Below are 12,740 nucleotides of genomic sequence, written 5' to 3'. Positions count from 1 at the left end.
AACCTTCTTCTCTCTCTCTCCCCCTCTCTCTCTCTCTGCTGCCCGGTTCCCTAGGCAACCAGGCGGTTAAGCCCGTTAGCAACGCCTACATGTGGCAAAGCAGCCTCACTACTGGCTTAAGCTGTGTGGTGCGGGGGGCGGGACCGGCTGTAATCTGAGAAGCAGCTTCGTAAATGGGCTGAAAGCTGCCGCAAGACGCCTCTCCATATAAGGGAACTAGGCCGCCTTGCACACAATCCCTTTCATGTTGCTGCTCTCAATCAGGCTTGAGTACTGTATTCAAATCCAACTGGTTTGGAGTGCCTCAAGGCTTACAAACGAACGGTTGCCAACACACAAGATGGTTCATGTTGATCCCGTTTGGTTGCAGAGAGACGGACTGTTTCTTTCCCTCATGCCCTTCAAAGCTCACTGAATCCTTATTTTTGTTTTTTTTTCTTATTGTATCTGAACTTCTAATGGTATTGTTTGTTTACACAGGGGTCAGGAAAGTGCTGGAATTGTCACATGTAATGGAGCCAGCCCCCCAACATACACAACCCTCAAGGTAAAGATATGGTAAACAACATGTAAAAAAACATATGAATGGAGCATAGTGGCAGTCTCACAGTCTAGACGGTGCCTACGTCTTCATTGTCTTTGAGTAAACAGAATGTGAACCACAACTTCACACACACACTTGAATTCAACATCCTCCTGGTAGCTTCTTCTGCGACTCCCTTTCTAGCACTGACAATTATTCACACGGTGGCCATTTTGATCTTGGTCATGCACAGGTTGGGATTCCTTTGTGAACAGGGTGGAAAGGAATCCCAACCTGAGCATGACATAAGAGCCTAAATGGCCATGTGTTGAATATGGTAAATTCTACTGTCCAGTATGCTTGGTAACATTTTTAGAAGTGACTAGCACCAATGTGATTAAATATTGATATGGTTGGTTATGACTATGAATAATCAAAATATTTTAAGTTTAGCCTCCATTAGATTTTGTAAAAGCAAAGTAACTAGTATAGAAGCTTCCCCCCGCCTCTGTTGATACTTGTCCTGAAGGGGGAGGGGTTGGTGAGAAAGGCAGTTATTGATGTGGTTATATTGGGCAGCTCCCAGGTGTGAAACTGAGTGTAAATCATTGAGTGTGTTCAGTCAACCTTTCCCGGGTAAATACATTTAATAAATTAGGTGTAGCACCTAACTGTGATTCTCAAGGAGATTTAATTTGCCTTTAGAATTTTGTTGAACAGAAGCTGATATAATTGTTGAACAGAAGCCGATATTTATGAGTAAAATGCAACGGTCTAGGTGGGATTTCTATATCAATGCCTACCTACCTATATATATATATATATATATATATATATATATATAATAGTGCATCTCAACAAATTAGAATATCGAGGCCATTTTTAGTAATTAAATTTAAAAAAGTTAAAAGAGACTATCAAATTGAAAATTATATAGATTCATTACACACAGAGTGAAATATTTCAAGCCTTTTATTTCTTAAAATGTTGATGATTATGGCTTACACTACAGCTAATGAAAACCCCAAATTCTATATCTGAGAAAATTTGAATATTACATAAGACCAATACAAATATATATTACAGAAATGTCGGCCTACTGAAAAGTATATGCACTCAATACTCCTTTTGCATGAATCAATGCGGCATGGCATGGAGGCAACCAATATTCAATAATTTCCTCAATATTCTAATTTATTGAGATGCACCCGTGTATCCAATATATATATATATATATATTTTATATTTATACCCCGGTCTCCCCTAACGCTTCTCGTGGTGTCTCTTCCTCCCCAGGGGATGGGGCTGGTGAACAGTGCTTTCACTCCGGAGGGCCTCCTGAAGCTGCGCTATGGTAACCTCGGTATCGGTCACACGCGCTACTCCACCACCGGCATCTCGGAGCTGCAGAACTGCCAGCCCTTCGTGGTGGACACCCTCCACGGCAAGATCGCCGTAGCGCACAACGGAGAGCTGGTCAACGCCGCTGCCCTGCGCAAGAAGGTGAACCTCTTAAGCCCTAGCTATATTTTCAGAAAATTCGCCTAAAAGTACATACCCAAGTAAATGGAAGATTGTTCCACTTCTACAAGGACCATTTGCATATTCTTCTGTGTCAGAAATATTGTGTCTGTTACTATGCTTGAGAAAATTGCAATTAACCAAAGGAGAATAATATAAATGATTGTTTTATTATTATGATGTGAAGAATTACCACTGAGCTCATTCAGCACCTTCTTGAGATCAAGTGTACTACAAATCTAAGCAAATGAATGATGGGCAGATGATTTCCAGGGGTTTTTGTAGATACAGTACTGAATTTTGCCATCCGGACACATGCAATTTGAAATATGAATATAGAATATCAGGCCTATAAATTACCTTATTATGGCCAAGTCATACATATATGGATCGGGCCAAATCTCCTCTTTCCAATGGCAGAGTTAAATCTGGATTTAGTACCACCAGGCGCCCGTTACAGGGCAGCAAAGACCATGAATGAAATCTACTGTAAGTACAGTTACTTTTGTATAATGTCCATAGCTCTGCCATTTTTCACCAGATTGTGAAGTTTTTTTCCCTACACGTTCACAGAAAAATATGTTGTATACTATTTTATGGCAATAACGTTCAGGTTTGTTCGACCCGTGAGATATAATCATGAAAATAACGGCTGAGCTTTGACAGCGGCTGGTGTGAGCTGGGTAGTGTAGTTTTATGAAATGTCGATGTTCATTGAAAGCCCTGGGTCTCCTCTTTCTTAGGACTACAACAATTTCATGACTGCGTCATTTCCTTGTGTCTAAATCATCCGGTTTCCGATGCAATGCATGCAGATTTCTATAAACTCATATTTAGCTAATAACAATTAAAATCATTGGTAAACAAACGTAGTGCTGAAAATATACACTTTGACTGCTGTTTTGATAGGGTTAGGGTCTTGACTCTTGGCTACATTTGAAAAAGAAACGCAACATAAATTAATACGGACTGTTTTATTGGGCCGATTGGGCTTAAGGGGTTAACATGGTCATGTGACTAGTTCCATACCTCATGGATTCCCGTCATTCTTTTCCCCCCTGGGTCCATATTCACAGAGCCTCTCAAAAGTCTGTGTACTGATCCAGAGTCTGCTCCAGTCTGTTAGTTTGTATTGGGTAATGAATACAAGTGCTCCTCATCATTGACCCCAGATCAGCACTCTGGCCTTGGTGCAGTGTGTATACCAGTATACTCTTTCCTTCTGTTCAACCCTGCGATGGAGAATGCAGACATTTGTATTGCACTTTGATGGATATGAAGAAAAAACGAGGAGGCCACTATCTTTATGCACATGGTCTATTGACCATACAGTATTCACACGGCAGCCATTTAGCTCTCATGCCATGCTCTGGTTTGGTTCCTTTTCCTCTTTGTTCCTGTCATAAGTGGCCATCTAGGTCCTTCTGATGGGTGAGCAGGCCATGGACCATATTCACATGGCAACCATTTTTCTCCTGCGTCATGCTCGGGTTGGGTTCCTTTCCCTCAACAGGGTGAAGCAAAATGGCCACCGTGTGAATATGGCCAATTCCCTTTGTAGCAGTGGCCATCATCATGTGATGCTTTTTGCAAGACAATTGACTTTCCCCCCTGCATGAAATACAAAGCATACACACTGGTCATGCTTATCCCTCTGTATGTGAAGTGTGTTAACTCTGTGTGCCCTGCAGGTGATGCGCCATGGTGTAGGTCTGTCCACCAGCTCAGACAGTGAGCTCATCACCCAGCTGTTGGCACTGACTCCGCCCATGGAGGAACTGGACGCCCCAGACTGGGTCGCCAGGTCGGATGTTTTATAGTGTTTATTTATTTTATTTAGTATTCCTCCTCAATCCCCGGTAAATCACTTCCTGTAGATTAAACGTTTCTATGACATTGTGTTGTGCAGGATCAAGAACCTGATGAGCGAGACCCCTACGTCCTACTCTCTGCTGGTGATGTACCAGGACGTCATCTACGCCATACGCGACCCCTACGGGAACCGCCCCCTCTGCCTCGGACGCCTCGTACCTATTTCCAAACTCCATACTTCAGGTGCTCGTTTGACCTCGTGACTGTTACTCCACAAGCTCCCCACCTCTCTGAACGAGATAAACGTCAAGGCTGTTTATGATTTGCTACCCGTCTCTCTCTGCACCGTTTGTTTGTCCTAGAATGCCCCCAAGTTTCGTTTCACAGAAGGCCTCATTTATCTATGTATGTTAAAGGGCCATCGCCACCACGCTCTGGTCCCCGGGTGTTTGAGGACATTGTGCAGTGTATGTCACAGGTCAAGCACTGTAAACAAGGTAGTATTTCACAACGGCAATAAAAAGAGTAGATGAACGCACAAGCAGTCTTTTATGAAGTGCTGGTACGGCCCCCCCGGGTTCCCGCCACAGTTGGGACAGCCGAAACCCGACCAATTTTTTTAAAAGAAATAAAGAAATGTCTCAATATCTGAGAAATAAAAATAACGTTCGTACTGTCTTCTACTACCATGCACTTTTCCACTAAATAGTCTTCCTTGCCTATATTACTACCTACTATACTAATATGTCTACTATTATGCACTCAACACTGCAGCACCCAAGTTTCAACACTGTTTGATGCACATTGTTACTCAGCTGAAAGAGTTGTACCCTTCCTGCTGACCTATTGTACAGAACTTGTGGCTTTGGATAAAAGCGTTCAGCTAAATGACTCAATGTAAATGTAATGTGGATACTGCAGTATGTGGAGCTCTTTTTTAAATGTGCCGTATTGCTCCTCATTTGAGTATTTTGTCAGAGGTCGGAGGTGGAAGTATGTGGGTCATTAACGGTAGGTTATGTAGATAACCTAGTTATATTAGTATTGGCTGAGCGTTCCGCTCTGAGCCTTATGAGATATACTATCTCCTATGATACCTAATGTATCTCCCACGAACAAAAAATACATGCACCACACCTGTATGGGGCTCCGCCCCCATGGTGGCACCGCCCATATAGCAGTGACTCTGGTCACCACACATAAATCAAATTTCAAATCAAATTTATTTATAGGGCCCGACAACACACGTTAATGTCCCCATGGGCCGTACAGGTCTTCTTTAAACAAGTCAAGAAGACAACATAACAATAAGTCAAGAACAGAACAAGAACACCATAGGGTCCAAACATTTTTTAGATGAATGCAAATAAATGAAAGAATGCAAGCACTCCCAGACATACCCCACGCGAAGGTAAGGAAAAACTCACTAAAACCTAACAATAGGGAAAAAAAGCTCCACAGGCAATGTGGAGGAGAGAAACCTTAGAAGGGCCGTTCAAGGGGGGATCTCCCTTCTTAGATGTCGGTGATAGTAGTGTTGCAGACGGACAGTTGGTAAGCATGCACTCATGTGTGTGGTGAAACACAGATGAGTGCATGCAATAGCAACTGTACATTTTGAAAAATTAAAGATAGAGCTAATAGCGATAGCAACTGAACATTTTGAAAGATTAAAGATAGAGTTGATAGCGGATCTATTTGAGGCACAGGGGCGGCGCAAGAGGGTCACGTCCTCCCCGTCTTAGTCACGGGACATTCAACACTCCGGTCGTTGCTCAGGGACAGCCGGAGACAGGGGGAAGGGGGGTGGCGCAGAGAGGGTCGCGAACTCCCCGACATCATCGCGGGACATCCGGCACTCCGGTCACCACTACGAGACCTCCGAAGACAGGGGGGCACGCAGAGGGGGTCGCAATCTCCCGGCCTTCGTCACGGGACGTCCAACACTCCGGTCAACACTCCAGGACAGCAAGTCATAGGAAGACAGGGAGACGGGACAGGCGTTAGACAGCTCATGAGATTGTAGTAGGCGGACATAGCAATAGATACAAGTGGTAGGCATATATGTGAATGGAGTAGATATATGAAGTAAGCGTATTATGTGAATAGAATAGAAGTACTTAACCCAGCAATGAAACCGCGTTGACTGTTAATCTGTTAACAGTCTGTTAATCAGTTGACAGGACCACGGACAGACATCCTTCCTCGCCAAAAAACCCGTCCCAGGAAAAGATTCCTCAAGAGGGAACTCAGGGCCGCGCAGAGCGGAACGCTCAGCCAATACTAATATAACTACGTTATCTACATAACCTACCGTTATATGCCGTATTTGCTATCGCGTTCCGCTCTGAGCCTTATGAGATATGGGGAAGAGCGGACGCGAAGCCCGACAAATGTACCCCCTGAGGACCCGTAAGCCCACATCAAGGGGTGCGGGGAGCCCTGTCACCCCATCCTCCCTAATGAAGGGGGGGCGCAGTCAACTCCACCTGAATGCGAACAAGAGGGAAACTAGAACCCCTTGAACACACCGTACAGGCGGAACCACGTGTGACTCAACACACTGTGGCCCATACCCATACACTCCTGCTACCCGACCAAAGGACGGGAAGCAGGAAAGGCCACAGACCCCAGAACCGCCTGGGAGACAGAACCCCCGGTCATGTCCATGAGGAAAAACCTTACAAAGGAGCCCGGGGAGGACCATGAAGCTGCAGCACAGATGGCCTCCACCGAGGCCCCACCCAGGAGAGCGGCAGAGGCAGCCACCCCACGAGTGGAGTGCGCCCTGACGCCCCCAGGGGGATCCTGCCCAGCCAACGTGTAGCAGAGGGTAACACCCTCGCACAACCAATGGGACAGGCGCTGCTCCGACAGTGCCTTACCAGCACGAGCCCCACCGTAACAGACAAAAAGCTGGTCGGTAACCCTGAAATCCTGAGTACGGCTGAGGTAAATCCCCAAGCACGGACTGGACATGACAGGTGAAGGCCCGCATCTAACTCACTAGTGTGAGGAGGAGGACGAAACGCCTGAACCACAATATCCCGGGAGCGGAAGGAACTCCGGATATTCTTAGGCACGAAAGCAGGATTAGGTCGCAGAGTGACACCGCAATCGGTCCGAAAAGACAGGCACTCTGGACGTACCGAGAGAGCACAGAGCTCACCTACGCGTTTAGCGGAAGTGACAGCCAGAAGGAACGCGGTCTTGAAGGACAGCTGTCCCAACGGCGCCTGCTCGAGCGGCTCAAACGGGGCCAAGGACAACCGACCGAGGACCAATTGAAGATCCCAAGTCGGAGCCAAGGAGCGTTGCACCGGCTTAACGCGTCGAGCGCCAAGCAGGAAACGCTTCACAAGAGGGTGGCTGAACAAGACATCCCCTCAAACCCCTCATGATAGGAGGATATAGCTGCTGCATATACCCTCACCGTCGAAGCCGACAGTCTATCAAGGAGAGACTGGAGGTAACTAAGGACAGCATCCAGGAGGCAGGAGACTGAGTCCCGGCCCCCCGCCTTACACCACACTTGGAACATACGTCATCTGCCCGCGTAAGCGGAGCGCCAAGCAGGAAACGCCTCACAAGAGGGTGGCTGAACAAGACATCCCCTCAAACCCCTCATGATAGGAGGATATAGCTGCTGCATATACCCTCACCGTCGAAGCCGACAGTCTATCAAGGAGAGACTGGAGGTAACTAAGGACAGCATCCAGGGGGCAGGAGACTGAGTCCCGGCCCCCCGCCTTACACCACACTTGGAACATACGTCATCTGCCCGCGTAAGCGCGACAGTGGAGGGAGCATGCGCATCCCAGATGGTAACACCATCAGGATCAAGAACCTGCGCCCCTCAACGTACCCGTCCCAACAACTGACCTAACAGATGTATGGGGAAGAATCCCTGGCGAGCCGGGCGGGGCATTGTTTCAATATATCAAAAACAAAGGACTGATGTTAACACGGAGCCACAGTGGTGATTGCAAACAGCACCCTCCACTGTGGTGTGCACCATGAAAGGGTTAAATGAATAAAAGAGCTAAACCACAAAATACTGTAGAATGAGCAAACCCATATACACAAAGTTAAGGGGAGACGGACCAGTCCCGCCTTCATTCAAAATATTCACAACAGGACACCAGCCCTAGTTTAGCCCATTTACCAAAAAAGGTAAACAAAGCCACCCCCCCCGCACTACTCCCCCAGTATACCGATTGACCATCAGTATGAATGGTTGAGAAGAGAGAAAACTGTAGCAAGACAGACCTTCTCATAGCAGAGTGACAAAACGAAACAATAGCCCCCTACACAGGGCCGCCCCAGGAGGTGGGGGGCCTCGCGTCTAAAAACGCACAGGGCCTCACATTTCTCCCAGGCGGCCCTGCCCTTATACTACTGCAGCCTAGCGCCAGGCGATGTGGGACCCAAGACAACAATTGCCTGTGCACAGACACGCAACATGTTTACCATGTCGGCTGGACCCATAGCCCCACTACCCGACGCCAACCCAGATGGGAACACCGTTCAACAAACCCCGCCGGAACACAAGGTAAAATACCTGGCTAGGCAACCTAGCCACGGCCTACCCTGTTGTCAACCCATTTACCCGAAAAAGGTAAATAGAACTCAGCAAAAAAAAACACAACAGCTACCGACTGACCTTCATTGATGAACCGGGCAAGAGGAGGGAGAGTGACAACATCTCACGGCGGAGACATTAAAACAGCATAGCAATTAGCAGTAGTAATAGCATGCGGCATTAGCGATAGCATGTAGCATAGCATTAGATGTTTTAGCAGCACGCCCAAGACAGCTTGGAAACTGTTCCCTGCAGAGAACGTTCACCAAACCATCCTGCCCCCGGCGCCAACACACAACATGGTTGTGTTAACAAAACAAACCAGCATTACTAACACTAATACCCATGCCTGAAGACACAGGGCCTACCTGAGTACAAGCTGGCCCGACAGCCAGTCTTGTACAGCTGAACCTCGATGTGCTGTCATCAAACGAGGAACATCAACACAGGCCCGTCGTGTCGCCGAAAACATGCGTCGAAGATGCCAGGGGCCAGCAACCTCCGGTAAGCTTCCAACATTATGACTGATCTTTTTTTTTTTTTTTTTTACTTTATTTTTTAGCGTTTATCGCTTTTCTGGTCAAGCATGACCGACAGTTGTAGGGTGAAACGGGAGAGAGAGCAGGGGGAGACATTCGGCAAATGACGGCGAGTCCGGGAATCGAACTCGGAGTCGACCAGATCCGTGACGCAGCACGGAGTCCCGCGACGCAGCGCGGTAACATGGTGTGCTACTGGAGCACCCCGACTCTGATCTTTTCATCCTACTAGTTATTGTATGGTGCACGCATCCAAGTACGCTGGGACGAAAATAGAGGAAGGATGTGTGGTGACTAGGGATGGGTACCGAATTCGGTACTTTTGAGGTACCGAACCGAAACACGTCGGTACTACCGAGTATCGAATCAAGTGAGAAACCAAAAAAATAATTAAAAAAAATATTTTTTATTACATTTTTTTTTACTTTTTTTTTTTTTTTTTTACTTTTTTCTTTTCATGTCAACGTTCACACGCACAATATATGCTTACCTAGGATTTGACTTGATTCAACAACAAAGCAGTCGGAGCAATGACAAGCCGAAAACTGTCGAAATTGTAGTTATTTGAAGTTTGGATTTTTTTTTACGACTGAGGTAGGTAAATAAAATTTCGACAGTTTTCGGCTTGTCATTGCTCCGACTGCTTTGTTGTTGAATCAAGTCAAATCCTAGGTAAGCATATATTGTGCGTGTGAACGTTGACATGAAAAGAAAAAAGTAAAAAAAAAAAGATTCATAATTTTTTTTTTAAGTACCGAAAAAAGGTACCGTTGGGTACCGGTATCGATTCACAGGTACCGGTACCGGTATCGGTTCAAATGTGAAAGGTACCCATCCCTAGTGGTGACCAGAGTCACTGCTATATGGGCGGTGCCACCATGGGGGCGGAGCCCCATACAGGTGTGGTGCATGTATTTTTTGTTCGTGGGAGATGCATTAGGTATCATAGGAGATAGTATATCTCATAAGGCTCAGAGCGGAACGCGATAGCAAATACGGCATATAACTATACCTCCTCTGTCCTCCCAGTGGCTGGAGAGGTGGAGCAGCAGACACAGGGATGGGTCGTGTCGTCGGAATCCTGTAGTTTCCAGTCCATCGGTGCCAAGTAAGTTTGGTCTCAGTTGGGGTCGGGTACCGGTACTTTATAAGGGTACAGACTGAATGACACCGGTACTACAGAGTACCGATTCACGCTAGATCGTTTTACATGTTTAGTATAAGAGTGTTAGACAGATAAGAGGGAGACTTTTCCACATATATATATATCTGTCTCATCTCTTGGGTCTTTGGAAAGGCCAGATAATGTTGAAATCTTACCATTTAAAAACGCATTTAGTTTATGCGTCGTGTTACAACAATAAATAACAAAAGGTTCTTAAGACTTGTTGTTTACTGAAATAATCTTTGTTATTACAGAGAGAGTTAAGTATTGAAAAAAAGGTACTGTTGGGTACCGATACCGAATTCCAGGAACTGGTACTGGTACCGGCATCGATTCAAATATGAACAGTATCCAACCATTGTCAAAAAATAAATAAAAATAAGTATGCTAAATTAGTTATTTACTGAAAAATGATAAGCACGTCTCTTGGTAGGCACCAGATTTAAACAGGTCCTTCTGCGTGTCTGCATGTGGGGAAACTCAATTTTACAGATCTGTAGATGAAAGCAACTAATGGATTAGTGGTCAAAGTCCTATGACTGCTAGTCGACTAAGTCTTTAATGTCCTGAGTTGTGGTCAGCCTTTGGTCACGGGGGTTATTATGACTGTAAATGTAATGAGGATACTGCACTGAGGATACCCCCACCCCCTCCTAATAGACAGTCTCCTCCCCACCGCATGTATATATTCTCTCCCCGCCGTATGTATATTTCTCTCCCACCCACCCACTCCAAATGTACAGTCTCCTCCCCACCGTATGTATATATTCTCTCCCCACCGTATGTATATTTCTCTCCCACCCACCCACTCCAAATGTACAGTCTCCTCCCCACCGTATGTATATATTCTCTCCCCACCGTATGTATATTTCTCTCCCACCCACCCACCCCCTCCTAATGTACAGTCCCCTCCCCATCATATGTATATACTCTGTCAGGATCTATGGGTAACAGTACTGTATATTTGAATATCATATATGTCACAAATGTAACGGTACGAAATACCTGTAGGTCATGTATGTTGTGTATGTCATAAATGTCACTATGAATTGAAAATGGGGGACCCTGATGTAAACAAGACATCCCCTTAACACTTTGAATGCCACTCACAGCTTTTCTCGGGTTTACCCCCCGACCGTTGAATGCCACGTCACGAGTATTCTCGTTTTTTTTTTTTTTTTTATATTATTAGCGTTCTGAAATCATATTGCATCAAGCGAGCCTACCGTTGGAGATCCAGGCACCGCCGGCGCTCAGATGTGAAAAAAGCGCCCGCTATCGTCTCCCAGATGGTAAATCACCCTTTTGGATTGGACTCAATGAAAGTGAATGGGAGAACGGATTTCTGACTCCACATTTTACTTCTCACTGATGTAACCGGGGTCTACCAGAGTTCATTCTGGAGCCTTGGTGCCGCGGCGAATGTGTTTTACTGTATACACGATGGATTAGGGCTGGGCGATAAAACGATAACGATAACTATCGCGATAAATTATTTCCTCGAAATAAACATGAAACGTGGTCGCAAAGTTTCGATATATCGATTTTCCAAGCTTGGATATGAGCACACGCACTAACAACCAATCAGTGAAGGAGATGGCCGATAGCGGAAGGAGACCCGGAAGGAGGCGCGGAGGTAGGACTCCGTAAACAAGGCTGGCTATGGCTAATTAGCTTGCACGGCGCTATTTTACAGTTTACCTGCCGAGTTGGTGTGTGTTTTGAATTCTGAGGGTAACTGTTATAGTAGTGTGGGGTATACGGTGGACGTCGTTGCAATGAATTGGGCGGAACAGAGTATTTTAGGGTCATTTTTTAGTACATTGTCATGAAATACTCCGCTCGGAAACGAGGCTGGCTATGGCTAATTAGCTTGCACGGCGCTATTTCACAGGTTACCTGCCGAGTTGGTGTGTGTTTTGAATTCTGAGGGTAACTGTTATAGTAGTGTGGGGTATACGGTGGACGTCGTTGCAATGAATTGGGCGGAACAGAGTATTTTAGGGTCATTTTTTAGTACATTGTCATGAAATATTCCGCTCGGAAACGAGGCTGGCTATGGCTAATTAGCTTGCACGGCGCTATTTCACAGGTTACCTGCTGAGTTGGTGTGTGTTTTGAATTCTGAGGGTAACTGTTATAGTAGTGTGGGGTATACGGTGGACGTCGTTGCAATGAATTGGGCGGAACAGAGTATTTTAGGGTCATTTTTTAGTACATTGTCATGAAATATTCCGCTCGGAAACGAGGCTGGCTATGGCTAATTAGCTTGCACGGCGCTATTTCACAGGTTACCTGCTGAGTTGGTGTGTGTTTTGAATTCTGAGGGTAACTGTTATAGTAGTGTGGGGTATACGGTGGACGTCGTTGCAATGAATTGGGCGGAACAGAGTAGTTTAGGGTCATTTTTTAGTACATTGTCATGAGATTCTCCGCTTGCTTTGGCTAACTGCTAACGTGCGTGGACTGATGACGACATCAACTCGACTCTCGAGACATTCACAGCAGCAAAACAAGTCAGCCCGCGTATCGGCGCCGGGCATAATAAGTTAATTAAACTTGACAGACATTATATCGACGATAATTATCGATATCGAG

At 45.9% G+C, this 12,740-nt stretch overlaps 1 protein-coding gene across 1 annotated transcript in view; it reads left to right on the top strand.

Annotated features, from left to right (window-relative positions):
* ppat (phosphoribosyl pyrophosphate amidotransferase) overlaps positions 1-12,740 on the top strand; it is a 36,751-nt gene that overhangs the window by 19,570 nt on the left and 4,441 nt on the right. Inside the window, exons 2-6 of the mRNA XM_084308065.1 lie at positions 481-547; positions 1,820-2,026; positions 3,736-3,848; positions 3,954-4,099; positions 10,007-10,085. Of these exons, the coding sequence (XP_084164191.1) occupies positions 481-547; positions 1,820-2,026; positions 3,736-3,848; positions 3,954-4,099; positions 10,007-10,085 (612 nt within the window). The remainder of the gene's footprint in view (positions 1-480; positions 548-1,819; positions 2,027-3,735; positions 3,849-3,953; positions 4,100-10,006; positions 10,086-12,740) is intronic.

The sequence above is a fragment of the Notolepis coatsorum genome, assembly GCF_963971535.1.
Source record: "Notolepis coatsorum genome assembly, chromosome: 2".
Classification (NCBI taxonomy): Eukaryota; Metazoa; Chordata; class Actinopteri; order Aulopiformes; family Paralepididae; genus Notolepis; species Notolepis coatsorum.
This window is presented reverse-complemented; position numbering and strand designations above follow the sequence as displayed.